Raw genomic sequence first — 27,796 nt, forward strand, 5'->3', positions numbered from 1 at the left:
ATTAGGTTTTAATTAAAAGATTAAATAAAAAAAGCAAACAGCTTTTAAATAAACATAACGTCTGTGCAATATACAGAACAGATGCAATTGGCAGTTCCTCTCTGCAACTGTGATTAATTACTCTTCCTCTAGGTATACTAGAAACAATACAGATATGCAGTACTGGGAATTTCCACTAGTTTAATAGTCCCAGACTAGTAAGAAATTGAAGTGGGTAAGTAAGACACTTTTCCCCTATAACCATCATTTACACTGTACTCACTTAGCAATTTCTAAGTATCTTGATGTTTTTCTGCATGAAATGTTTAAATTTAAACTGAAATTTATATAGCAGTGCTAGCATTCTACTTCATACAAATTAGCCAATAAGCATTAGCAATGAGAACAATGATCCCGTTGTTAAATGGTATTTAGCCCCTTAGCTGACAGGGGAGGTTATTATGTGCTGCTACACAATTTGTTGCAGTTCTTTATGGCAGTCAAGAGGCTAAGCATGCTTTTTATACAACTCTGTAGATTATTATTTGATCTAATTAAAATGATATTTATTAAACTACTTGCAATCAAGGAATCGTTTATCACTGTAATTACTGCTAATATTTGTTGTGTTTTTCATGAATAGAAAGTGATCCAGGTTTTGAATTAAAGTTATTTAAAATATTCTCTACGCTTAATAGAACATACACTCCAATTCCTATCTTATCCTTGGAGTATTGTCCAAACTATGGCCCATGGGCCACATCTGGTCCATCAAGTTTGTTTTGTGGGGCCCTCAGCACCACTAAGCAGTAAACAAACAGCAACAATTTGTTATTGATAAAGCAGTTCCACACTTCTCATAAGGTAATTAAATGAATTGAAAATTGATCATAATTTTATTTTGAGGCATTATGTTAAGCATAAGTGTGCCACGCCCATCAGTATCGGACCTACTCAACAGAGGGCCCTGGTGCAAAATTATTTTTGGGCCCCCAAAAGGTAACTCTGTATAATGAGTTTGAGGATAGATAGATAGATAGGTAGCTACACCTGCAACCTGCACTAATAAAAGGTTCCCCTGTATGAGGATTGTACACATTCTGCATATACCTATGTATAGAATGACTGCAATGCCCCCCCCCCCCCAGCCCTTGGGTCCCAGTGCCACTGCACCTGCTGCACCAATGGTAGTTCCACCCCCAACTCCCATCATTAAGGATCGGCTCTTCATATAAAAGAAAACTGCCAATCTGAAACATTAACATTGTATTTAAAAGGATTAATCCCATTGTTGATGTCTGAATTTTATGTCATTTTAGGCCTAGAGGTTTTCTCAGCGAGTTAACAACTTTCCGGTAATTATTTTCAGTGTGATAAAATACAAATAACAGCTTCTACTGTTCAGGAAATGGCCTTACATAACTATATTCAGACCCATCTGACAAACCCATTTTGGCCTGCTTGTTACAGCCAACCTCTTAAATGATACAGAGGTTCAGGTTATCGGCCAGAAATACCAGGGAGGTGACACATGTGTCACAGATTATTTTTCCTCTTTTCTCTTTATTTTTTGTTGATATCTTTGTTTGTCTGCATATATTCTATCACGCAGGGGCTGAATTACCATTGATGCAGCAGGTGCAGTGGCACCTGGGGGGCCATAGCAGCCAGTTGATATATAGTTGTGTGCCTATGTGGTCATTATCTATGTATAGATACTCACCATCGCTATACTCACAGCATACTTATCAGTGTATAGATACATCAGTACACAATAGGTCCACTACTGCTATCACTCTAGGGTTTTTGGGATCGCTTTATCCTTATGATAAATTTAGCCAATCAGGGATTTCTTGCTGTCTGATTATAATATTTTGATAAAAAAAATGTTGTCTTAAAAAGTGATAGATTAAAAAATATAGAGAGTGCTCTAAACCCCCCCCCCCCACCCATTTGTTTCTGTTTCCTTTTTGTCACAAAAACACACACTGTACAGGGACCCAACAAACACAACACTGTAAATACTATTTATCCCCCATTTCTACCGCTATCACACACTGAACCTTTCTACCAGTAACACACATAAAACATAATGCAGGTGTTCAACCCCTTCCTGCCACTAACACACTGAGCAGGGGGGAAAACAATTCTCCTTTCTACCAGTGACACACATAATGCAGTTATTTAACCATTTTCCTGCCAGTAACTAACTTCACACTTATATGAACACAGGTGATAAGCAACCATATGCTCCCTCTTCCACACAAAAGCATGTATGTGCGAGGCAGAGGGAATCAAAATGTAATTTCATCATCCATGTTACATGCTTGTCACAGACATGCAATAGCCATATGGAAGGAGTGTGCGGAGGGACTATGCGCCATCAGAATTTATAAAGTCTGCCTATGCACATACATCATATGCTATGGGCTGCATACAGAAAAGTATGCTGTAATACGCACAGACTTGCGTTGCCAAGGCATAAATACACCAGATGTTATCAGACTCTGCATAAGACAATTTCTTCTGTTGCTTGAGACAAGGCAGTATAAGATGACTTCCCATGGGTGATGATATTTCTTCCTTTTCTAATAATAGCTGACTAATGTACTTAATTCTTTACATCTGCTACAAAGCTTAGTTATGGGAAGTGCTGGTTTTAAAAGCATCAGAAAGGATATCAGCTTCCAATTCCTGCAAGGTATAAAGAAAATATACTTTTCAATAAAATGGTAAATTGATTACAAAATATTAGACTTTGCATAAAATTAAAGTGCCCATTGTTAGATAGCTGTAGCCTCCTAAAACTATTTATACCTCTTTAATAAACAATTTTTAATTTTGGTATAATAAAATATTTTGTATTATTTCAGTCTTTTATAGTTGTATTAACCCTATGAGGCCGAATTATCATTGTCTGATGTATCATTTCCGCCAGGCATCGCTGAATGCCGAGCATATGCTGTCGGCATTTAACATTGCACAGGCAGTTCTAGTGAACTGCTTGTGCAATGCCGCCCCCTGCAAAGTCGCGGCCAATCGGCCACTAGCAGGGGGTGTCAATCAAACCGATCGTATAGGATTGGGCGGATTGATGTCTGCAGCCTCAGAGGCGGTGGACCAGTTAAGGAACAGCAGTCTTAAGGCCGCTGCTTAATAACTGCTGTTTCCGGTGAGTCTGAAGGCTCACGCAGAAACAGGGGCATCAGGGGCCGTTTGGCCCTTGATAAATCGGCCCCTTAGACTGCCCAAAATGGCTAGAATGCAATCTAATGATTTAGCCTTCTCTGGTAAATTATGTGTCGTCATCAACTATACAGGATGTTGTATTACTTTGTTTGGGAATGGAAATTGGAAAACAAGGTTGCTAATATCAAATTTCTGATAAAATGAAGACCTCTGAAGGCATAGAGGTACCTGCAACTGATCTATTCAGTCTAATAGAAGAGATTTTAGTAAGCTTTTGTGAGGTTTTGAAATGTATGGCTATTCCAATCAATCAGAAAACCCAATTTTTCAATGATTTATGACGACTCTATCAGCCATATTAAAAAAGAGCAACATTTAAAAATGTTTTTCTTTGCCTGAAATGAAACACAAGATTTTCTTATGAAAGGAGCTTAGATCCTTTCCATGAGAGCATACTAAGGTATGCTCAGGAGAGTTAATGTGTCTTTATCACTATATGGCAGCTGCAATTTTTTAAAACAAGTTATGCTTATAAGGCCAGATTATGAGTGGAGCGCAGATGTTTGTGCCCGAGAGATAAGGGATTTATCATGGGGGTTTGTGCTCGTCGGGCTTACTGCTGGTATAACAAGTTGAAAGTAAACTCGATCGCTTAAGCGCAATCGCAATTTATGCTAGAATGTTTACCGTGACTTCAGAGTCCTGTTAACTGTTTTGCAAAACATAAAAGTTGCACAAAACACATAAAAAAATGAAATAAAAAATATAATTACACTTATAATAACACCATCTAATAAAAATTATTAAAAAAAAAATATTGCAGAAAAAAGTTCTAGAGGCTCAAAGATATGAGGAAGCAGGCAAAGGGCTTTAACATAGAGATACATACATATACATGTCTAAAGATGGGGATATATATATATATATATATATATATATATGTAATATGTAGATATATGTATTTATGAATAAATATGGAGAACATTGGAATGTAATATATTCATATTTTCATGTTGGGTTAGCACAAATGAGAATATGCAATCGGGTTTGCGGGAGGGTGGGGTGTTTTTCCACTTTTTTTCTCCATTGACTTCTATGGGGAATACATAACATTGGCTTTTTGCGCTCGTTGGGTTAGCACATGAACAAAAACAGTTTACTTTCAACTCATGATAAAAGTGCAACCCGACAAGCGCAAAAAGCTTACTTCTAGTGCAATTAACGCTTCAGAAGGAGCGTTAATTAGTGCTCCACTTGTAATCTGGCCCATAGTATTTAATCTTCGTTTAAGCTAATTGCAACAACCAAACGTCTAATGGATTGAAATAGCACTGATAGAGAACTAAACATAACAATTTAGCAAACTACAAACTCTAATATACTTATTGTTACACCATATTTCAATTGTGCAGTAACAACGCGTTTCATTATCAGTTGCTGTCTCCTGATGCAGATAGCTTCTCACCTTGCTATGAATTCTGTACATCTTTCATATTCCAATACTATTTTGTGATCATAGTATAAATTGTCAAAGCTCTTTCCTTTTGAGAATCACCAGCTTCATTCTCCAGGTTGGGTGTGCTCTGCAATAAATCATTAAAAATGTCAAGTTATCATCCACACAAGTGGTTACTATATATATATATATATATATATATATATATATATATATATATATATATATATATATATATATATATATATATATATATATATATATATATACAGTATATATATATGAGAGAGAGAGAAAGAAAATAATTGTGTTTTAAATGAATGTAAACATCTGATGTTATGCAGCTTATTAATAAAGAATTTTATTCTTAAAGGAATAGGAAAGTCAAAAAAATTATTTTAAGATAAATAATAATTCACTTCTATTTTCAAATGTACTTTGTCCTATTGGTGTTCATTTTTGAAATAGAATATGTACATACACTAGTGGTAGTTAGTTGGTGATTGGTGCCTGTATACATTTGTCACTTGTGATTCTGATCAGCTAGCTCTCAGTAGTGCATTGCTGCTCATTGAACAAAGGATATCAAGAGAATGAAGCAAATATGATAAAATAAGTAAATTGGAAAGGTGTTTCAAATTTTATTTTCTATCAGTTTCCTGAAAGAAAAAAATGGGTTTCATGTCCATTTAAACTCCCCAGACTGGTATTCATAATATAAAGTATTTTCTTTGTGAGAAATACAGGTTGGAATGGTAGTTACAGCGGAACAGAAAAGATAATCTTACATCAATGTGCCCGTCTAACAATGGAATATTAATTTCACAGTCGAATCAAATTTCACAGGAAAATGCCTGTTGAAACAAGCGCAGTATGATTTATCTACCAAAACACACACCTACAGTATATGTTAATCTTTAGCCCTTCAGCACTGTTGATACTGTCTTCATCCCTACGCTAAAGACAAAAGCATCTCAGGGGGGGGGGAGGGGGCTAAGGGTTCTTTGGTGTTGGCAGTTAATAGTATATATGGTTCCTGGAGATGCCAATGGAGGTGTTTATACTTTTTGCAATCATTATATTTAAAAATAATTTTGGAGAATCAACTAAACATGCAACATCCAACAAATTCTTTAGGAATATAACTTTTGTTTGCATAAAAATAAAAAAATGGCAAGAAGGTTCCTGTACGGAATACAAAAAAGTGAACATCATTGTTAATTTATATTCATTTCCCATCTGTATTCAATTTCGCAGGAAAAATAGTAGTATGATTTTTTAAGCCCTCTTTTGACAAAACATATCTCTAAGTTACTCAGTCCTTTATTGCTGAGTAACTTATCATTCCTGTACTGAAATTGTTTTTTAGTTGTGACTTTGCCCATATATTGGCCTAGATTACAAGTGGAGCGATACAATTTTAGACCTGTTGAGCGCCAACTGTGCTCAAGATAAATCAATAACGCTCCCAGATTTGCAACTGGTATTACAAATTAAATGTAAAGGTCGGATATCATGACCGCTAATTCCCTTTTCTACATAGACTTTTATGAGATGATCTAAAAAAAAAAAAGGCTTTTCTTTTTTTCGCTCGAGCACTGACCAAAAGGTGCTCTAGGCCAATTGCACCAAAGCTGAAGGTGCATTAAGAATACTCCAAATATCTATATATATTGAAATATAAAATATAAAATATTAATAAACAATAATGTATTATTATTGTTTATTATTAATAAATATTATTATTATTTATTATTAATAAATATTATTATTGTTAATTATTAATAAATATTATTATTGTTTATTATTAATAAATATTATTATTATTTATTATTAATAAACATTCTAAATAATCAATGGAAGCTCATATCTATATTTTTTTAGTATAAATAAGAATTAAAAAAATAAATAATATCTTTTAATATTTAATATTTCTTTTTATTTTAAATATATATATAGTGTTCAATGGGGAGGGGGAAGGCCCACTTACGGCAGGTGTATTTCTTTTGTACCTCTTGGAGTAGGTGCAGCTTCTTTTTGCTTTCTCTAATTGTTCTTTCGGTTTTAGAATTAGCCTCAGTCTTAAAAAGAGGGAGATACATAGTGACTGGATATAGTGTGGTAATGTTTTTATAAAACCATAAGTAGCTACATAAATCTGAAAGCAGTTACAACATGTACCCTCAATCTGAATGAGGTAAGTATATAAGTGTAGCTTACAGGTGCTTCACATACAATATATGTCCCTCAGTGCTTCCAAACATTTATCCCCATGTCAGCAAGTTACTTAAAGAGGAATGAGTACTCCATGTCCTTACAGAATTTTTAATAAATTGAGGACTCACATTTTTTCGTTTAAACTGTGCTTGGATGTCATTATATTTTAGTGTTTTTAGCCAGCTGTTTTTGTAGAAACGAAAGCAGAGACCAGCAGGGTCCTGTGTGAAGAACCACAGTGAGTAACTGCCAAACTCACCAAATATACAGAAAAAAAGAAGTGGTCTCCAAATCATGCAATAAAACATTCATTGGTTACATGGGAAAAGATCCAAAGAAACACAACGTTTCGGGGGAAACACCCCTTAGTCATGTGGTGACTGTTTTTGTAGATAGCAAATAGTCCTCAATTTATTAAACATTCTGTAAGGACATGGCGTACTCATTCCGCTTTAAGCAACTTGCTGACATGGGGATAAATGTTTGGAAGCAATGAGGGACATGTATCCTACGTGTGATGTGTGGTTTTAATAGTTTAAATCTTAGTCTAAATATTTTCTTGGCTTTCCGAAACAAAAATACAGCCCTTCAATGTTAAACAAGTACTACATCTGCACATGTAACTGCCAGACATTAAAAAAAAAAACGTAAAACGAAATGATTAAGAAATAATTTGTTACCTGATTGTTAGAAAAACGTGGAGTTGTCTCAACCTCAATATATTGAACCTCGTCTTGTTGTGTATTTTTTGTGGGAGTAGTTTCTGTCAAAACAGCAAAATGTATAAAGATTTTTGTGTAAAGATTTTAGTGCAAGAGTGCAAGGGATAAATAATCTTGCTACAATATTGAGCATCACAGGATATATACAGTGTTAAGAGACCATTGTTCAAATTATAAGAAGGCAGAATTGAGTTTTCAATATTTGCTTTTTGTTATTATCATACACTGTATCTTTTAGACAAAACGTCTATTAGAGAATATCAAATTGAGCGCCACTATTTGTTCTGTTTTTGATATATATATATGTAAAGTCCAGTGGTTATTTGCTTTTGTTGTACCCTGTCTGTTGCAATGGTAAGAGTGTAGAATATATATATATATATATATATATACAGTATATATATATAAAACTTGTAGCGTGTAGGGTTCCATGGGTCTTTAAAAGTCTTATTTGTTCATTGGTTGTTTGTCAGAGGAAGGGACAGCATCTAGTCCCGAAACATCACACAAAATAAAGCCTTTTTGCCACTGATGCCTGAAGACCAGTGAGTGCTTATTTCTACGGATTTGTGTGTGTATATATATATATATATATATATATATATAAAAAACAAAATGACAAGAGTATTGCATTAAGCAATGACACTTTTTTTTGACTAACTATACATTTCTAAGTTGACAAGCTTTCGGAAGTATCCTTCCTTTTTCAAGTCTGAAGCAATACTGACCAATTCAATGGAATTTACAGATTATATCTTGAAACACAGAATGGCTAAAAAGGACAGAAAGTGTTACAGAGGTCTGAGGGCAGGTAAAGGAGGGGGAGTAGTAAAATCATGAGGGGGCATTAGGTGACAGAGGCAAGCAGTGTCCAGTGTTGGAGAAAAGACAGGGGATAGATTTTGGTAGACCATGTAATTTGACTATATTGTTTAGAAATAGTGAAGCTGTTTGGGATGCTGATGCCAAAGAGTTTTATGGAATAAAGTGTGCCATTTTGGTTAGTAGGTCAACTACTATGGTAGAGTTGTTTTCAGATTTGGATAAATCCAATATGAAATCCATACTTATCTCACTCCAGGTTTTTTTTGGAATTGGGAGTTAAAGGCTGAAAACGACACTTTAAAGAAAGCTATTAAGGACATAACACCTCCTAAATCACACCCTACTGATTCTTCATTTGAACCACATATATCCTCTCCAGATCCTTTCAATGGGGATAGAGCTTTGTATCATCTAAGTACAGCATTCCATCCACAAACCAACGGGCAAACCGAAAAGCTAAACAAATGGCTTGAGCAGTATCTCCAATGTTACTGCTCATATCATCAAACCAACTGGGCACCCTATCTATACATGGCTGAGTTTGCTTATAACAATTCCAACAACAGTTCTACTAATGTGTCACCATTCTTTGCAAATTATGCTTTTCATCCCAATTTCAGGATACAGGATAGCCAACTAGTTAACTCCCCAAAAGCTGATGACCTCTTGCAAACCATAGCTGAGAATTTCCATTTCCTAAAACGGAATATTCAAAATGCTCAAGCCTCGCAGAAGAAGTACTACGACTTACGCAGGAGACCTGCTCCTGCTTATGTGGTTGGAGATAGGGTTTGGCTCTCCACCAAAAACATTAAAATACCTGTTCATTGTAAGAAACTTTCCGGTTTGTGCATCGGTCCATTCCTTATTACCCGAGTTGTTAACCACAATTCCGTTACCTTGGAACATCCGTCCACTATACCTATCCACCCAACCTTCCATGTCTCTTTGTTGAAACCAGCCACTGATTCGACCCCTACTTCTAGTATCCTGCCTCCTGCGGCTTCACCGCTGGACTCCGATCCTTTTGAGGTCCTAGATCTTCTTGATTCCAGAATCTACAGTGGTCAATTGCAATATCTCGTTCGCTGGAAAGGTTTCTCCCCGGAAGATGACACCTGGGAATCTTATACTCACATAGATGCTCCTCATCTTCTTTCCCGGTTCCATAGGCGCTACCCTGATCGTCCGAAGCATCAAGCCGAGGATCGGCTTCCTTGATGGGGGGCGTATGTAAGGATTCCAGTCCACCTTTTCCAGTTTTCCTCATCACCTGATCTCTCCCTACCTGCATTTAAGTCATCACCTGACTGCAAACAGGTGCTTAGTTATTTCACTTGTAGCAGCTACCTGCAAACCTGCAAATCTATGCTACTGTGTTTTTCTGCAAGCACAATTATTGGATTACAATTCCTGTGTATTCTCTCATGTAGTCTTCTACATCGTTTCCCTTACAGAGGATTATTAAAGAACTGATTCATATATTTCTACTACTACGCTGCCACTCAAGACCTCCGCTCCTCCCATCAGCCTGCATACAGCTCCGCTCTATAGCGGTTACAGCGCTCAGCAGCCTGTCACACCAGAATCCTCTCTATGCTGCCTAAAGAGGTAAGGGGAAAGCTTACCTAGGATATCTACTGCAGTGGTTACCAACGTGAATTATCGGAACTTCTCCTGCCGCAGCTACCCCTGAGTCTCTTCATTTTCTGGGACTTCCTATAGCAATCCTACTACGAGATAACCTCTGTGTCTCTCCTAAGTTCAATTAACTTTAGGGAGAATTACTCTTACTTTTCCCCATTATAAACTAAAGTAATCTTTTCACCTCTATCCAAACAGTCTATGCTAATTAATAGCCTGTTCTATAAGGTGATACATTTCCAATCATTATCAAGTCTGCAGTTGATATCTTCTTTCTAACTCACAAGGTAATAAATATTACAGACCTCACAGAGAGAGAGAGCATCAGCTTTACCATTTTTTCTGCCTGGTTTGTAAGTAATAAGGTAATTAAACCTAGTAAAAAAAAAGACTCCATCAAACCTGTCGGGAGAATAATATCTTGGTTACCTTTAAATATTGTAGGTTTCTGTGGTCGCTGTAAATAAGGATAGGGAGTGTGGTTCCTTCCAGGTGATGTCTCCAATGTTCAAGGGCAGATTTTACGGTGAGTAATTCCTTCTCTCCAACGGGGTAATTTATTTCTGCTGGATTCATAACTCGTGAGTAGTATGCAACTGGATGAATAGGATGAAGTAACGATTTTCTGTGTGAGAGGATTGCACCGATGGCATAATCGGATGCGTCAACCTCTAGTATAAACTGTAAACTGGGGTCAGGAAATTTGAGGATTAGAGCTTTGGTGAAGAGCTTCTTGAGGAGTACAAAGGCTGCATTTGCGGGTTTGGACCATATAAAGGGAGGATTCTCCTTTTTCGTTAAGTCCGTTATGGGTTTAGTAAGTGATGACATTTTTTTTTATAAATTTCCGGTAAAAATTGGAAAACCCCATGAAACTCTGTACATCTTTCTTGTTTTTTTGGTGTTCTCCACTCTGTGATGGATTGAATATTACTCAGCTCCATCTCAATACATGAGGAAGTAATGTGATATCCTAAAAAGGAAATCTTGTCAGAGTTGAATGTACATTTTTCCAATTTGGTGTATAGGTTGTTTTGTCTCAAACGAGATAATACCATCTTCACATGTTCAATGTGTTCTTGATAGTTACTAGAATAAATGAATATATCATCTAAATAGATGACAAGAAAAATGTCTAGATTGTGGAAAACATTGTTTACAAAATTTTGGAAAGTCGCAGGAGCATTACACAAGCCAAATCGCATGACAGTGTACTCAAAAAGTCTGTACCTAGTACGGAAAGCTGTCAGCCGTTCAATTATCTCAGCTATAAGCGGAAGAGGGTAACCTTTTTTTATAGTTCTTTTATTCAACTCTCTATAGTCTATAATGGGTCTTAAACTTTTGTCTTTGTTTTTGACAAAGTATATCCCTGAACCAGCAGGGGAAGTTGAAGGTCTAATAAAACCTTTCGCTAGATTGTCATTAATATATGTATTAAGGTGATCCAATTCTGGCTGAGAAAGGGGATAAATGTGTAAACAAGGGATTAATGCTCCCGGAAGTAACTCTATGGGACAATCATATATCCTATGTGGGATCAAAGACATCATTGTATTCAGTGTAGACTGACGGTATTGCGTTTTCAATTGTTGGTTCAAACCGAAAATAACATTAAACGCTAAGGTTTGTAGAGAATGTGAGGTAACAAGGAGAGGTATGGTCTCATGAGTTATTGGACCTGAACTGATCTCTTTACCATCAATCACTCTTACAAAGACAAGGTTTGATTTTGCAACAAGAGGTATTTTATTTTTATTTACATATGACAGATCAATATAATTAGCACAAGCACTGGAGTCAAAAACTGCTTCAATGGCCACCTGATGCTGTCCGCACTGTAGAAAGAGAGAGAGTACACAGTAATTATTATTGTTAGAAATCATATTGGTGCATATATTTAAGTTAAAGGTCTTACTCTTCTTTGTTTTTGGAGGCTAGGACAGTCCTTAACACCATGAGTATTACCAGCACAGTACAGGTTTTAAAGTCTCCTTCTATTCTTCTCTTCCTGTGTAAGTGGTCCACGGATTAATCCTATCTCCATAGGTTCCTCTTTACCTTTAAATGTTGAAACTGGATGATACTGGCCTATGGGCTTCTTAGTGGTGGTCTCAAATGTAGATTTTTCTTTATACCTCTCTCAAATTTTTCTTTCAATCGATATGGTGAGGGTTATTAAAGCATCTAAGGTGGACGGAGAAATCACTCTTGGCCAGTTTGTTTTTAATGGAATCAGATATCCCAATTCAAAATTGTTTTTTAGGGAGATGTCATTGCACAGAGAGTCTTTCACCCATTTTTTTAAATCCATTATATAATCCTCCACTGGACGTTTTGACTATTTAAGGGATCTCATAGCTGTCTCAGCAGTTATTTGTTTATTTGGGTCATCGTAGTGAAGACACATAGCATCAAAAAAGGAACTGAGGGAATTCAAAATGGGGTCTTCAGATTCAAAAAAATGTATTGGCCCAGGCCCTAGGTTCCCCTTGTAAATAGAAGTAAACGGTAAGAACCTTTGTTCTCTCTGTAGGATAGGTTTTAGGTTTGAGAGTAAACAAAAGGTTACAGGAGTTTTTAAATTCCCTGTAGAGAGCTCTGTCCCCTTTAAATTTTTCAGGTACCCCAATAGTAGGTTCAGGGATGTAATCTGGGTTTCTTTTTGTTGTTTCAGAAATATACCTTTTTTAGAGACTCATTTTCAATTTGTAGTTCCCTGACATACTGTGTTAGTAGATCGACTCCTTGGGTAAGGTTCACAACATGGGTAGGCAGATCTGCTGGATTCATTTTTTATTTTATGGCTTAGTAATATGTTATAACCTTCAGGAGTATTTCCCTTAATCTGGTTAGGGGCTAGAGATAAGTAAATAATCACAACTGCAGATATTGGATTGAGTCTCACAATATGTGCATAAGAACAGTCAAGCATGTGAAAAACAATCTTTGGAATAATTTAGACTTAAAGTGTTGCTCTTATTGTACATACATACAGTATCTCACAAAAGTGAGTACACCCCTCACATTTTTTGTAAATATTTTATTATATCTTTTCATGTGACAACAATGAAGAAATAACACTTTGCTACAATGTAAAGTAGTGAGTGTACAGCCTCTATAACAGTGTAAATTTGCTGTCCCCTAAAAATAACTCAACACACAGCCATTAATGTCTAAACCGTTGGCAACAAAAGTGAGTACACAGAGGAACAGAAGAGCCCAATTGGGCCCAGAATTGGGCCCAATTAGCCATTTTCTTCCCCGGTGTTATGTGACTCGTTAGTGTTACAAGGTCTCAGGTGTGAATGGGGAGCAGGTGTATTAAATTTGGTGTTATCGCTCTCACACTCTCTCATACTAGTCACTGGAAGTTCAACATGGCATCTCATGGCAAAGAACTCTCTGAGGATCTGACAAGAATTGTTACTCTACATAAAGATGGCCTAGGCTATAAGAAGATTGCCAAGACCCTGAAACTGAGCTGCAGCACATGGGCAAAACCATACAGCAGTTTCACAGGACAGGTTCCACTCAGAGCAGGCCTCGCCATGGTCGACCAAAGAAGTTGAGTGCACGTGGTCAGCGTCATATTCAAAGGTTGTCTTTGGGAAATAGACATAAGAGTGCTGCCAGCATTGCTGCAGAGGTTGAAGGGGTGGGGGGGGGGGGGTCAGCCTGTCAGTGCTCAGACCATACGCCACACACTGCATCAAACTGGTCTGCATGGTCGTCATCCCAGAAGGAAGCCTCTTCTAAAGATGATGCACAAGAAAGCCCACAAACAGTTTGCTGAAGACATCAGACTAAGGACATGGATTACTGGAACCATGTCCTGTGGTGCAATTGAGACCAAGATAAACTTATCTGGTTCAGATGGTGTCAAGCGTGTGTGGCGGCAACCAGATGAGGAGTACAAAGACAAGTGTGTCTTGCCTACAGTCAAGCATTGGGGTGGGAGTGTCATGGTCTGGGCCTGGATGAGTGCTGCTGGCACTGGGGAGCTACAGTTCATTGAGGGAACCATGAATGCCAACATGTACTGTGACATACTGAAGCAGAGCATGATTCCCTCCCTTTGGAGACTGGGCCGCAGGGCAGTATTCCAACATGATAACAATCCCAAACACACTTCCAAGACGACCACTGCCTTGCTAAAGAAGCTAAGGGTAAAGGTGATGGACTGGCCAAGCATGTCTCCAGACCTAAACCCTATTGAGCATCTGTGGAGCATCCTCAAACGGAAGGTGGGGGAGCGTAAGGTCTCTAACATCCACCAGCTCTGTGATGTCATCACAGATATTTACAAACATGTGAGGGGTGTACTCATTTTTGTGAGATACTGTTTACTGTTGGAAGGTATGGAGTATATAACATTATGTCAGAATTCACAAGTAAATTGCAATAAGTTATAATTCTTAAACATACATTGTAACAAGTAAGAACAGTTTTAATATACCTAGGAAGTGTAAAGGGCGCACAGATGGATTGAGGATTTACCTCCCAGTGAGAGTTTACACATACAGGGCGTCTCTGATATCAGGAGTAAGGATTAGTATTGATCAAAAAGGATTTGGACAAATGGCAGGATTAGCTAAGGAACAACTAGCTTACCAGAGCCTTCCAGACAAACCGATTGCAAGGCGAAGACTGCAGAGTTCCGGAGATGACTGCAGGAGTGACGTCACAACACTGCAAGATAGATTAGAGGTCTTACGTTTACACTGTTTGCTGGAAAGTTAGGTTTCGAGGGTAAGCATTAAACAAGTTAAACAGCCAAACAGAATCCTCTGGTTGATGAAGGGAAGTTCTCTTAGTAGTAGGTTCAAGCAGGACATATCCAATATAAGGGAAGGTTCTGAGACAAACTGCAGACTCTAGTAGGTAGCTTGACAATATGGATTGGATACAAAATTACCAAGCACCTAAGAGCAGGTCAGGCGACAATTTATACACATCCAGGAGAATATTAAGTGAATTTTAAAGGAACAGTACTGAATAAAGTGATTTGCAGGAAAAGGGGAAACTTTTTGTTACAGTACATTACAAAATTTTTTGATAATGTGTTAAGAACATATTAGTCCATATTTAGTCCAGAATTTAGGGAGTTGAAGTGCATTATCATTTCAAAAGTTTTTCTTTCAATGGTGTTTTTAAAGTTGCCTCTAAGAATCTTGATTTTAAGGTTTTGGATGGAGTGGTCAGGATGGGTGAAATGGTGACCAACAGGGGTACAGTATTTTGTTTCACAGTTTTGATTGAGTATCTGTGTAAGTTCAAAGGTTTTGGCTTGTTTCTCCAATATAACATCCAACTTCACATGCAGTGCAATGTATCATGTATACCACATTTGCAGATATACATGAATATGCTCCTTTAATGTTATAGGATTTATTATTGTGATGATTTGCTGTGCTGCTTTCACAAATGTGTTGACATAGTTTGCATAGAACTTTATTGGAGTGCTTGGTTCCATTCTGAGTGTTCTTTTTCTCAAGGGGTAGCTTCCTGTGGACCAGTTTCTGTTTTAGGTTAGGTGGTTGTCTGAATGCCAGGATTGGGGGTTGTGGAAAGATTTTTTTGAGTGTGGGATCCTCTATGAGTAGTGGCTGTAAATCCTTTATGTTTTTTTGTATCCCTTCTAGAGCAGGGTTGTATTTGACTAGTAGTGGGATACGTGATATGTTTTTCTTCTCCCTGTATTGTAGTAAGTGTTCACATGAAGTATTGAGGGCAGAGCTAATTTTTTTATTTATAACCCTTGTTTTGTAACCTTTTTTTCTCTGAATGATTGGGACAGTGTATGAGGTGTTTGTCACGGTCCTTGATATCTGAGCAAATTCTGTGATATCTTGTAGCCTGACTGTAGATTATGGACTTTTTAATGTGATTGGAGTGGGAGCTGTAGCTGTGGAGGTAGCTGCATCTATCTGTTGGCTTCCTGTATACAGATGAGTGCAGTTTGCCATTTGTGATGGATATTGTTGAATCAAGGATGCTGACACAGTCTTTAGTAAAGTTCATTTTAAGCTTGATTGATGCATGACATAGATTAAATGATTTATGAAATTGTTCTAAGTTTTTTTCTCCTTCAGTCCATATGATGAAAATATCATCCATGTAGCGAAAGCATTTGAAAGGATTATGAGGGTGAGTAGCTAGGAATCTCTGTTCTAAGTCAGCCAAGAAGAGGTGTGCATACTGTGGTGCCATTTTGGTGCCCATGGCTGTTACCATGGTTTGTAGATAGATGGAGTTATTGAAGATGAAATAATTGTGGGTAAGTGTAAATTCTGTAAGTTTTCTGACTGTTGAAGCACTATATGTCTAGTTAGGGCTGTTGGAGGGCTGTTTATTACATTGTATATTCTACACTCTTTATACATAGGTACACAGATAAGCCTATGTCCATACTTTTCCCATTAATATATATATATACAGGGAGTGCAGAATTATTAGGCAAGTTGTATTTTTGAGGGTTAATTTTATTATTGAACAACAACCATGTTCTCAATGAACCCAAAAAACTCATTATTATCAAAGCTGAATAGTTTTGGAAGTAGTTTTTAGTTTGTTTTTAGTTTTAGCTATTTTAGGGGGATATCTGTGTGTGCAGGTGACTATTACTGTGCATAATTATTAGGCAACTTAACAAAAAACAAATATATACCCATTTCAATTATTTATTTTTACCAGTGAAACCAATATAACATCTCAACATTCACAAATATACATTTCTGACATTTAAAAACAAAACAAAAACAAATCAGTGACCAATATAGCCACCTTTATTTGCAAGGACACTCAAAAGCCTGCCATCCATGGATTCTGTCAGTGTTTTGATCTGTTCACCATCAACATTGTGTGCAGCAGCAACCACTGCCTCCCAGACACTGTTCAGAGAGGTGTACTGTTTTCCCTCCTTGTAAATCTCACATTTGATGATGGACCACAGGTTCTCAATGGGGTTCAGATCAGGTGAACAAGGAGGCCATGTCATTAGATTTTCTTCTTTTATACCCTTTCTTGCCAGCCACGCTGTGGAGTACTTGGACGCGTGTGATGGAGCATTGTCCTGCATGAAAATCATGTTTTTCTTGAAGGATGCAGACTTCTTCCTGTACCACTGCTTGAAGAAGGTGTCTTCCAGAAACTGGCAGTAGGACTGGGAGTTGAGCTTGACTCCATCCTCAACCCGAAAAGGCCCCACAAGCTCATCTTTGATGATACCAGCCCAAACCAGTACTCCACCTCCACCTTGCTGGCGTCTGAGTCGGACTGGAGCTCTCTGCCCTTTACCAATCCAGCCACGGGCCCATCCATCTGGCCCATCAAGACTCACTCTCATTTCATCAGTCCATAAAACCTTAGAAAAATCAGTCTTGAGATATTTCTTGGCCCAGTCTTGATGTTTCAGCTTGTGTGTCTTGTTCAGTGGTGGTCGTCTTTCAGCCTTTCTTACCTTGGCCATGTCTCTGAGTATTGCACACCTTGTGCTTTTGGGCACTCCAGTGATGTTGCAGCTCTGAAATATGGCCAAACTGGTGGCAAGTGGCATCTTGGCAGCTGCACGCTTGACTTTTCTCAGTTCATGGGCAGTTATTTTGCGCCTTGGTTTTTCCACACGCTTCTTGTGACCCTGTTGACTATTTTGTATGAAACGCTTGATTGTTCGATGATCACGCTTCAGAAGCTTTGCAATTTTAAGAGTGCTACATCCCTCTGCAAGATATCTCACTATTTTTGACTTTTCTGAGCCTGTCAAGTCCTTCTTTTGACCCATTTTGCCAAAGGAAAGGAAGTTGCCTAATAATTATGCACACCTGATATATGATGTTGATGTCATTAGACCACACCCCTTCTCATTACAGAGATGCACATCACCTAATATGCTTAATTGGTAGTAGGCTTTCAAGCCTATACAGCTTGGAGTAAGACAACATGCATAAAGAGGATGATGTGGTCAAAATACTAATTTGCCTAATAATTCTGCACTCACTGTATATATATATAGTATCTCACAAATTTCGTTTGTCGCTATTCCTACTTGTTTGGGAGATCCCCTCCTTCGTTTACCCTCTGTGGCCTGTGGCCTGTGGAACATACGTTGCTGGTGACATATTGCATGTGTATAAGTATTAATCTGACCGGTTTACCGGAGCAAACGCTGGATGCGTTTTGTTTACACACTATCTGAAAGTGCAGCACCTTTGGCATATGAAATGAATAAATGAAGTATATATGTCCTAAATGTGCAACACATTGAGGGTTACTAACTGTGACATTGCAAGGATATGTCAGGTTGTCTGAAGATTTAACAACTGCTTGTGGATTTGCCTTGCTTTATGCTGATATTTTCCTACTTTGTGCATCACGCTTTTCAGCTTAAATTGGAGAACTGTATTAAGCATTGACTGCTACGCTGAGCCTGCTAACACTTATGCATAAATGCTTTTTGCTTTGCTTATCATTTCCAAGCAACCTTTTGGATATCCTCTCCCTGCTATCTCTAGCATAAGTGGTGCACCACTTTAGTTATTTATTTGGTCGTATCCTTGTACACATTTACACATGGGGACCCCTGACTTGTATGTTTTTAATTTTAAGATTGGATATCAGAGCGCCAAACAACGTAGGCAGGGTCTATGGGCAGATAGTCAAATACCAAAGGTAACAATAGGTTGAAATAATATGATTTAATACATAAGATAAAAAAGTTGGTACATTTAAAATTATACAACAATTAGTCATGGATCCATGTTACACTTTAAAATATATATTGAAACACTACGAACAATTTAAAAATGCTTGTAGAACAATAAATAGCAAAAAAAAAAAAAAAAATCTAACAAATAATGTCTATCGCATAAAACTTAAATTCTAATACGTGAATGCTAGGAGCGCTTATGCACACTCTATTTATAAAAACAATGGGTTACAATGCACAGGTGGATAGATTCCAGGTTGCTTGAAACCGGTGGGTGTGAAATGTAAGTGGCTCCGAATTGGGGTTTTGCCTATGTGTTTATCCAAAATTGTGTAAATCCTAACAGGTGGACAAAAATGTTACAGGAATGTCTAGAAACTGAATTCAAAATATAAGACCTGAGGTTGTGCCTATGTGTTTATCCAAAAAGGGTGTAAATCCTAACAAGTGAAAAAATTTGATAAAAATATTGCAGGGGTGTGTGAACCTTATTTCCAAAATAAACAATTAATTCAAAATAAAACGATATACAAGTGAATTTTTGACAAATCAACTAATGCAAACATAAAGCATAAATAGAACCAAAAAAACAAACAAAAAAAACAACAGCACAACTTTAATGTGTGTTCAAATGTGTTTCTGCTTGCAAACTGTGATGTGATGTGAACAAATATCTATTATAAACACTGAATAGTGGCAAAACTTTGTGATTGGATTGAAATTGAACACAGGCTCTAAATTGATACCCTAAAATACAAATCTAAAGGGCTCAGAGTTGCTGAGCTAGATATAAGGGACTGGCTCAAAGAGCCTTGAGATGTTAATTAAAAGAGACCATATAACAACATTAGGTTATGAGAAAGAGAAGGAGTCTTGAGAAAGGTCAGTGGAGACCGAAACCGGTTGACTGGTAAGGAGTATTTTAATTGTGATCACATTAAGAAGCCATCTGCACTATTGTTTGCCTTTCCTTTTTTGGCAGCTAAGGGACAACATTGCAAGTTGGAATTATTTGTTAACTACCGCCCAAGAAGATTTCTACATAATCAGCAGTTGGGATCCATATTGAGATAGACTATAGCAAGATTCTTATTATCCAATTTGAATATTTATTTGGACTTTTAAGCCTTTTATGTTATATCATCTGTTTTTTAACCTAATGTTGTTATATGGTCTCTTTTAATTATAATAGATATTTGTTCACATCACATCACAGTTTGCAAGCAGAAACACATTTGAACACACGTTAAAGTTGTGCTGTTGTTTTTTTTGTTTGTTTTTTGGTTCTATTTATGCTTTATGTTTGCATTAGTTGATTTGTCAAAAATTCACTTGTATATCGTTTTATTTTGAATTAATTGTTTATTTTGGAAATAAGGTTCCCACACCCCTGCAATATTTTTATCACATTTTTTCACTTGTTAGGATTTACACCCTTTTTGGATAAACACATAGGCACAACCTCAGGTCTTATATTTTGAATTCAGGTTCTAGACATTCCTGTAACATTTTTGTCCACCTGTTAGGATTTACACAATTTTGGATAAACACATAGGCAAAACCCCAATTCGGAGCCACTTACATTTCACATCCACCGGTTTCAAGCAACCTGGAATCTATCCACCTGTGCATTGTAACCCATTGTTTTTATAAATAGAGTGTGCATAAGCGCTCCTAGCATTCACGTATTAGAATTTAAGTTTTATGCTATAGACATTATTTGTTAGATTTTTTTTTTTTTTGTTGCTATTTATTGTTCTACAAGCATTTTTAAATTGTTCGTAGTGTTTCAATATATATTTTAAAGTGTAACATGGATCCATGACTAATTGTTGTATAATTTTAAATGTACCAACTTTTTTATCTTATGTATTAAATCATATTATTTCAACCTATTGTTACCTTTGGTATTTGACTATCTGCCCATAGACCCTGCCTATGTTGTTTGGCTCTCTGATATCCAATCTTAAAATTGAATCCACCCTTGGCAACTAGGTGCCAATTTATTAGAGCTGGAGGTCTGTTGCATTATATAGTTGGCGCTTAGTTATCACCTTTCCACACCTTGTATGTTTTTAATGTTTATATGCTTTTTTATATGTATCTTTAATAAATGTATTTGATTATTTTTGCATAGATCGTCTGTATCTTCTCCTTGCCTATTACCTCATAATATTGTCTTATAGGTGCTGTTTTTCCTAGGCTTTTAGATCCCACTTATATTATATCTTTTCATGTGACAACACTGAAGAAATGACACTTTGTTACAATGTAAAGTAGTGAGTGTGCAGCCTGTATAACAGTGTAAATTTGCTGTCCCCTCAAAATAACTCAACACAGAGCCATTAATGTCTAAACCATTGGCAACAAATGTGAGTACACCCCTAAGTGTATACAGGCTGTACACTCACTAATTTACATTGTAGCAAAGTGTCATTTCTTCAATCTTGTCACATGAAAAGATATAATAAAATATTTACAAAAATGTAAGGGGTGTACTCACTTTTGTTAGATACTGTATATATACAGTATATATTTTTTCTTTCTTCTTTTTTCCTTTCTTCTTTTTTGACTATTTTATTCTCCCCCTGTATACATCATTTCACAACTTCATGTCAGTGTATGCTCTATTTAAAACTATATATTTCCCCTGTCTGTTCTCCTATACTGGACACTGTCTGCCTCTGTCACCTAAGCCCACTCTTATGGCACCCCCTCCTCTCCCTGCACTCAGATCTCTGTAACACTTTCTGTCCTTTTTAGCAGTTCTGTGTTTCAAGATATACAGGGAGTGCAGAATTATTAGGCAAATGAGTATTTTGACCACATCATCCTCTTTATGCATGTTGTCTTACTCCAAGCTGTATAGGCTCGAAAGCCTACTACCAATTAAGCATATTAGGTGATGTGCATCTCTGTAATGAGAAGGGGTGTGGTCTAATGACATCAACACCCTATATCAGGTGTGCATAATTATTAGGCAACTTCCTTTCCTTTGGCAAAATGGGTCAAAAGAAGGACTTGACAGGCTCAGAAAAGTAAAAAATAGTGAGATATCTTGCAGAGGGATGCAGCACTCTTAAAATTGCAAAGCTTCTGAAGCGTGATCATCGAACAATCAAGCGTTTCATTCAAAATAGTCAACAGGGTCGCAAGAAGCGTGTGGAAAAACCAAGGCGCAAAATAACTGCCCATGAACTGAGAAAAGTCAAGCGTGCAGCTGCCAAGATGCCACTTGCCACCAGTTTGGCCATATTTCAGAGCTGCAACATCACTGGAGTGCCCAAAAGCACAAGGTGTGCAATACTCAGAGACATGGCCAAGGTAAGAAAGGCTGAAAGACGACCACCACTGAACAAGACACACAAGCTGAAACGTCAAGACTGGGCCAAGAAATATCTCAAGACTGATTTTTCTAAGGTTTTATGGACTGATGAAATGAGAGTGAGTCTTGATGGGCCAGATGGATGGGCCCGTGGCTGGATTGGTAAAGGGCAGAGAGCTCCAGTCCGACTCAGACGCCAGCAAGGTGAAGGTGGAGTACTGGTTTGGGCTGGTATCATCAAAGATGAGCTTGTGGGGCCTTTTTGGGTTGAGGATGGAGTCAAGCTCAACTCCCAGTCCTACTGCCAGTTTCTGGAAGACACCTTCTTCAAGCAGTGGTACAGGAAGAAGTCTGCATCCTTCAAGAAAAACATGATTTTCATGCAGGACAATGCTCCATCACACGCGTCCAAGTACTCCACAGCGTGGCTGGCAAGAAAGGGTATAAAAGAAGAAAATCTAATGACATGGCCTCCTTGTTCACCTGATCTGAACCCCATTGAGAACCTGTGGTCCATCATCAAATGTGAGATTTACAAGGAGGGAAAACAGTACACCTCTCTGAACAGTGTCTGGGAGGCTGTGGTTGCTGCTGCACGCAATGTTGATGGTGAACAGATCAAAACACTGACAGAATCCATGGACGGCAGGCTTTTGAGTGTCCTTGCAAAGAAAGGTGGCTATATTGGTCATTGATTTGTTTTTGTTTTGTTTTTGAATGTCAGAAATGTATATTTGTGAATGTTGAGATGTTATATTGGTTTCACTGGTAAAAATAAATAATTGAAATGGGTATATATTTGTTTTTTGTTAAGTTGCCTAATAATTATGCACAGTAATAGTCACCTGCACACACAGATATCCCCCCAAAATAGCTATAACTAAAAACAAACTAAAAACTACTTCCAAAACTATTCAGCTTTGATATTAATGAGTTTTTTGGGTTCATTGAGAACATGGTTGTTGTTCAATAATAAAATTAATCCTCAAAAATACAACTTGCCTAATAATTCTGCACTCCCTGTAATCTGTAAATTCCATTGAATTGGTCAGTATTGCTTCAGACTTGAAAAAGGAAGGAATACCTCTGAAAGCTTGTCAACTTATAAATGTATAGTAATTCCAATAAAAAAGTATCATTTTGGCCTTCTGTGGGCCTCGTCAGTGAGGTGCAGTTGTATCTATCTAAGGGCATGTGTGCACGGGCTCCACGTCTGGCTTACCCATTACTCTTAGGGAGACCTAAGAATAATTTAAATAAATGTGAAAAAAGAGAACAGCACTCCTGAGATAGAACAAAAGCTAGAATAACTTCCATGCCTGTTCATTTCAATTGCAACTCAGGGTGCAAGTTCTTTCAGCACACGTTGATGCCCCTTCACACAGAAAAAATATCCTGTAGCATATCAGTTTGATCCTGCCCAATGACAGTCCAGCGCCAAAATACCAGGCAATTCTTCTCTGAGCAAGGGAAGCAACAACCCCAGACGATCGTTTCGGCCCTTAGAGAGATACAACTGCACCTCAGTGATGAGGCCCACAGAAGGCCGAAACGATCGTCTGTGGTTGTTGTTTCTTTTGTTCAGAGAAGAATTGCCTGGTATTTCGGCGCTGGACTGTCATTGGGCAGGATCAGACTGATATGCTACAGGATATTTTTTCTCTGTGGAAAGGCATCAACGTGTGCTGAAAGAACTTGCACCCTGAGTTGCAATTGAAATGAACAGGCATGGAAGTTATTCTAGCTTTTGTTCCATCTCAGGAGTGCTGTTCTCTCTTTTCTGATATATATATATATATATATATATATATATATATATACCAATCAAAGTACTCACTGGCACTCACTGGACTTTAAATAAAATAAAACATAACGTTTATTTTACAAGTTTAAAACTGACATAACGTTTCGGTGCTAAATTCGCACCTCTGTCAAATGTCAAGCAAGAGTTCAGCCAGGTGTTCTTCTGATAACACTGGACAGGGTCCGTTTTTACAAGAATGTCTCTTAGATTGTCTGCTCTACGATATACCATTCTGGGACGCTTCATTTGTTGAGACATACTAACCAATGTTGTCGCACTGAATTAGCCAGAGCTTTATATGTGGGAACATAAGTAGTGACACAATTCAATTGTTGTCTTCCTCCATTGGAATTCACCTTCCTCTCTACTGGTTTATTGTCCAAGGAGCTCAACAACCTTCCTTTGATATTGTCAATCATTTCCCTTTCATAACCTCTAGACACCAATGTTTCATTTCAGCAAGTTGGACCATCATAGTAGGTACCTCACTATTATTCCGAATGACCCTAGTAAGTTGCAAGGTAATAATCCCTGTTTTTTGGTGCCTGGGATGAAAGATTGTGGCCTCAAGTAAGGAGTTGCGATCTGTAGGTTTTGTATAAAAACCAACCTTATAGATATGAAGGTCTAGAAAATATACAGTAGACTCACTGTGTTTCAATTTAAATTGTATAGGACCGTCAATGGAATTCAAACATGCCACCAAATCTAACAATCCCTCAATACCAACCCTCCACACTAAAAACACATAATCGATGTATAGTGTGTAATACTGGATATGGGGTGTGTGAATGTTTGCATAATCTCATGCTCGTACAATATCATGTAGAGATTTGCATATGTGAGTGCCATGTTTGAACCCATGGCTGTCCCTGAGATTTGTAAGTAGTAATCTACCTTAAATTTAAAATAATTATTTTCCAGGCAAATGGTAAGGAGTTCACAGAGGATTCTATTGGTGGACCCGTGTATAGTGGGCTCCTGGTCACCATGGATCTGACTGCTCTGACACCACCCCCATGAGGGATAACGGTATACAGGCTGTCAACATACATGGTAACTAGGATGTCACCTTGTTGTAATTGTTTATAATTTTTAAATATCTCACTTAGACTGGGTGAGTCCTGTAGATATGCTGGAGTTCCTCTAGCTACAGGTTCAAGACAAAAATCAATATATATCGCTAAACTTGATAGCAGGGAGTCCCTATCAGACACAATTGGTCTACTGGGGGGTCAATTAAAGTTTTGTGAACTTTAGGTAGCAAATATAGAACCGGTATCTTATGGAATTGTGTAGTCAAAAAAGTTAATTCCTGTACGTTTAGTATGCCTGCCTTGAAATGCTCTTTTAAGATGCTCATTGATTATTTCTTTAAAACTCGCCTTGGGGTTACCCCTTAATTTAACATACACTGATGTGTCAGAGAGTTGTCTCAAGGTCTTCCTTCTATAGTTGGTATAGTCCTGAATAACTATAGATCCCCCCTTGTCTGCAGGATAGATAATGATATTATTGTCACTGCTGAAGCTTTTAATAACCAACTGTTCATCTTTGCTCAACATACCTGTAAAACTCTTTATGGATGAATGCGTAGCAGAAGGCTTAAAATGTTATGTTTTTTTTAACACTGATATTGTCCCCAGTGCACTGTCCCTAAAATTATTCTTAAGTTTTAGCTGTCCTTGCAGCTTATGTATATCGACCATGGTTTTGGATGTATAATTTTTAGGGGTAGACACGAAAGACAATCCACGGTTCAAAATCAATGTTTCTGCTTCACTGAGGGATCTACTGCTTAGATTAAATATGATATTTACTTTCTTTTCTGCAGTTTCTTTTGAATTTTTGTCCACCTCCCCTGATGTGTGGTCGTCTCACACTTTTGTATTTAGTTGTGCATGCGGTGGTTTGGTTGTGGATCATGTTGTAACCCCAAAAAAAGACTGATTAGAAACACTGGATGCATTAATACCATTATCCTGCGCATCTGTTTCAGATGAATCCTGACCACTACTGTCTACAATGCTTAGTGTATTCCTAGTGCGCATATTTCTGCGTCTTCTATTAATAGGTGCATCATCTTTGCCATATAGCCATCTGTATTTGCGTTTGTCTCTGTAATCACTTTCAACCGTATTTAGTTTTTTGTTTTTAATAGCGATTAAATCACTTCTATATTTGGTGACCAGACTATCAAGCTTAGATATCCATTCCAGGGATTTATCTTCCACAAGAATATGGTAACTTTGTAGTTTAATGGCATCAATCTCAGATTTCATTTTCTTCTCCAATTTGTTAACCTCCTCTATAACTAATAGGACTAAGTCATAGGAACATTTGTTGAGAATTGAGCACCATTTTCTACAAAATTCCATATTTTGTCTCCCTAGAGTAGGTATATTTTTTACTCTAAACCCTCTTGGTATATAGTTATTACGATGGTAACCAGAAAGATACCCTGCATGTAGATGTAATCTATTTCTTTTTTGCGCAAATTCAATAACATGATACATTTTGATTGGGGTATCACCCCGCAACTCACTCAGGTCATTGGTCACCCTTATCCTGTCAGCATCCTCCATATACAGATTGTCCATATTGGGTGCTGTATCCGCCATTTCCATGAAGTCTGTGTCAATAAAATTAGAAAACTGGTTACCAAGTAAAAGCCAAAGCAAACTCCACGTTCAGTTTCCAAATATTCGAATGTTGGAGTGCTAAATCCCAAATAATGATAGACATGAAAAATTCCAAATAGGATAAGCACAGTCTTACTATTATAACAGCTGCCAGGGTGCCTTTAAGTAGTAGCATAGAGAACCAATCCAAAGTAAAGGCACTCACTGGACTTTAAATAAAATAAAACATAACGTTTATTTTACAAGTTTAAAACTGACATAACATTTCGGTGCTCCATTTGCACCTTTGTCAAATGTCATGCAAGGGTTCAGCAGGGTGAACCTAAAAACAATTGGCATATTACAAGGAAACTCACATTAAATACCTGTAAGAACGACATTATCAGCCCCACGCCGCCCCCCGCTGATGAAGTCATCACCGGCCGACACCACATGACGTGTCATCAGTAGCAGGCGTGTGCTGTCAGTTGCTACGGTAACCAGTAAAGAAAACACGGTAACAGCCGAATTGATGTAATTTAGTATAGGAAAGTCATCGAGCAGTATTACAGCTTGTAGGCAAAGTAATTAACTGCATATTATTTGCGTAGGTTTAATAAATAAGATGGGGATACTCAAATATAGATTTTAACCATCAGCTAATACATCTTTGTTATCACCGCAACCTCATGTATATAAAAGGCATTATTATCACCCAACTGGATGTTTACAAACTTTTGTGATGTTATAAACTCCCTCAAACTGATCACCAACATATCCCAATAAAATCATTACGGGTTTGTTCCCACATGACTAAATGAGTAAAAATGTTTGCAGCTGTGTTGTTGCAAAATTACATCCATATATATTTCTCTCTCTCTCTTATTAATATATGTATATATATATATATATATATATATATATATATATATATATATATATATATATATATTGAAAACTATATATTAACTTGTGTCATGCTAATATTCTTTTTGTCATAAATACTCTTCTGAACTTTCCAATATCCCATAATACATGACAATAGTTTACCATATACCCTTTTTCCAATTAAGTTACTTACTTTTTCTTCTAGATCTCTTCACCAATGCAAAACCAAGGAATAGTAAGAGTATAAATAGTGAAATCAGAATAATTATAATCATCCAACGACTGCGAGTATTTTCTGTAAAAAATAGACATTGATAGTGAGCACAGTATATAAGTATAATGAATATTAGGCAGGCACATAACTATAGGGGTCTCAGAGATTTCAGGTAAGCTCAGGCCCTTACCTCCAGGGGGATATA

General features: G+C 37.3%; 1 protein-coding gene across 4 annotated transcripts in view; it reads right to left on the reverse strand.

Annotated features, from left to right (window-relative positions):
• Window positions 1-1,534: 1,534 nt before the first annotated feature.
• Window positions 1,535-27,796, reverse strand: part of CD48 (CD48 molecule) — a 170,928-nt gene continuing 144,666 nt past the window's right edge. For 2 of the 4 annotated variants that reach the window (XM_053705355.1, XM_053705349.1), the window contains exons 4-9: window positions 27,571-27,672; window positions 26,876-26,980; window positions 26,414-26,500; window positions 7,522-7,604; window positions 4,634-4,751; window positions 1,535-2,673 (exon numbers count right to left, since the gene is read on the reverse strand). In XM_053705355.1, coding sequence (XP_053561330.1) covers window positions 4,671-4,751; window positions 7,522-7,604; window positions 26,414-26,500; window positions 26,876-26,980; window positions 27,571-27,672 — 458 coding nt within the window. In that variant the 3' untranslated portion in view covers window positions 1,535-2,673; window positions 4,634-4,670. The remainder of the gene's footprint in view (window positions 2,674-4,633; window positions 4,752-7,521; window positions 7,605-26,413; window positions 26,501-26,875; window positions 26,981-27,570; window positions 27,673-27,796) is intronic. The other 2 variants (XM_053705351.1, XM_053705352.1) reach the window with 2 other exon arrangements.

The sequence above is a fragment of the Bombina bombina genome, chromosome 1 (genome assembly GCF_027579735.1).
Source record: "Bombina bombina isolate aBomBom1 chromosome 1, aBomBom1.pri, whole genome shotgun sequence".
NCBI classification, from domain to species: domain Eukaryota; kingdom Metazoa; phylum Chordata; class Amphibia; order Anura; family Bombinatoridae; genus Bombina; species Bombina bombina.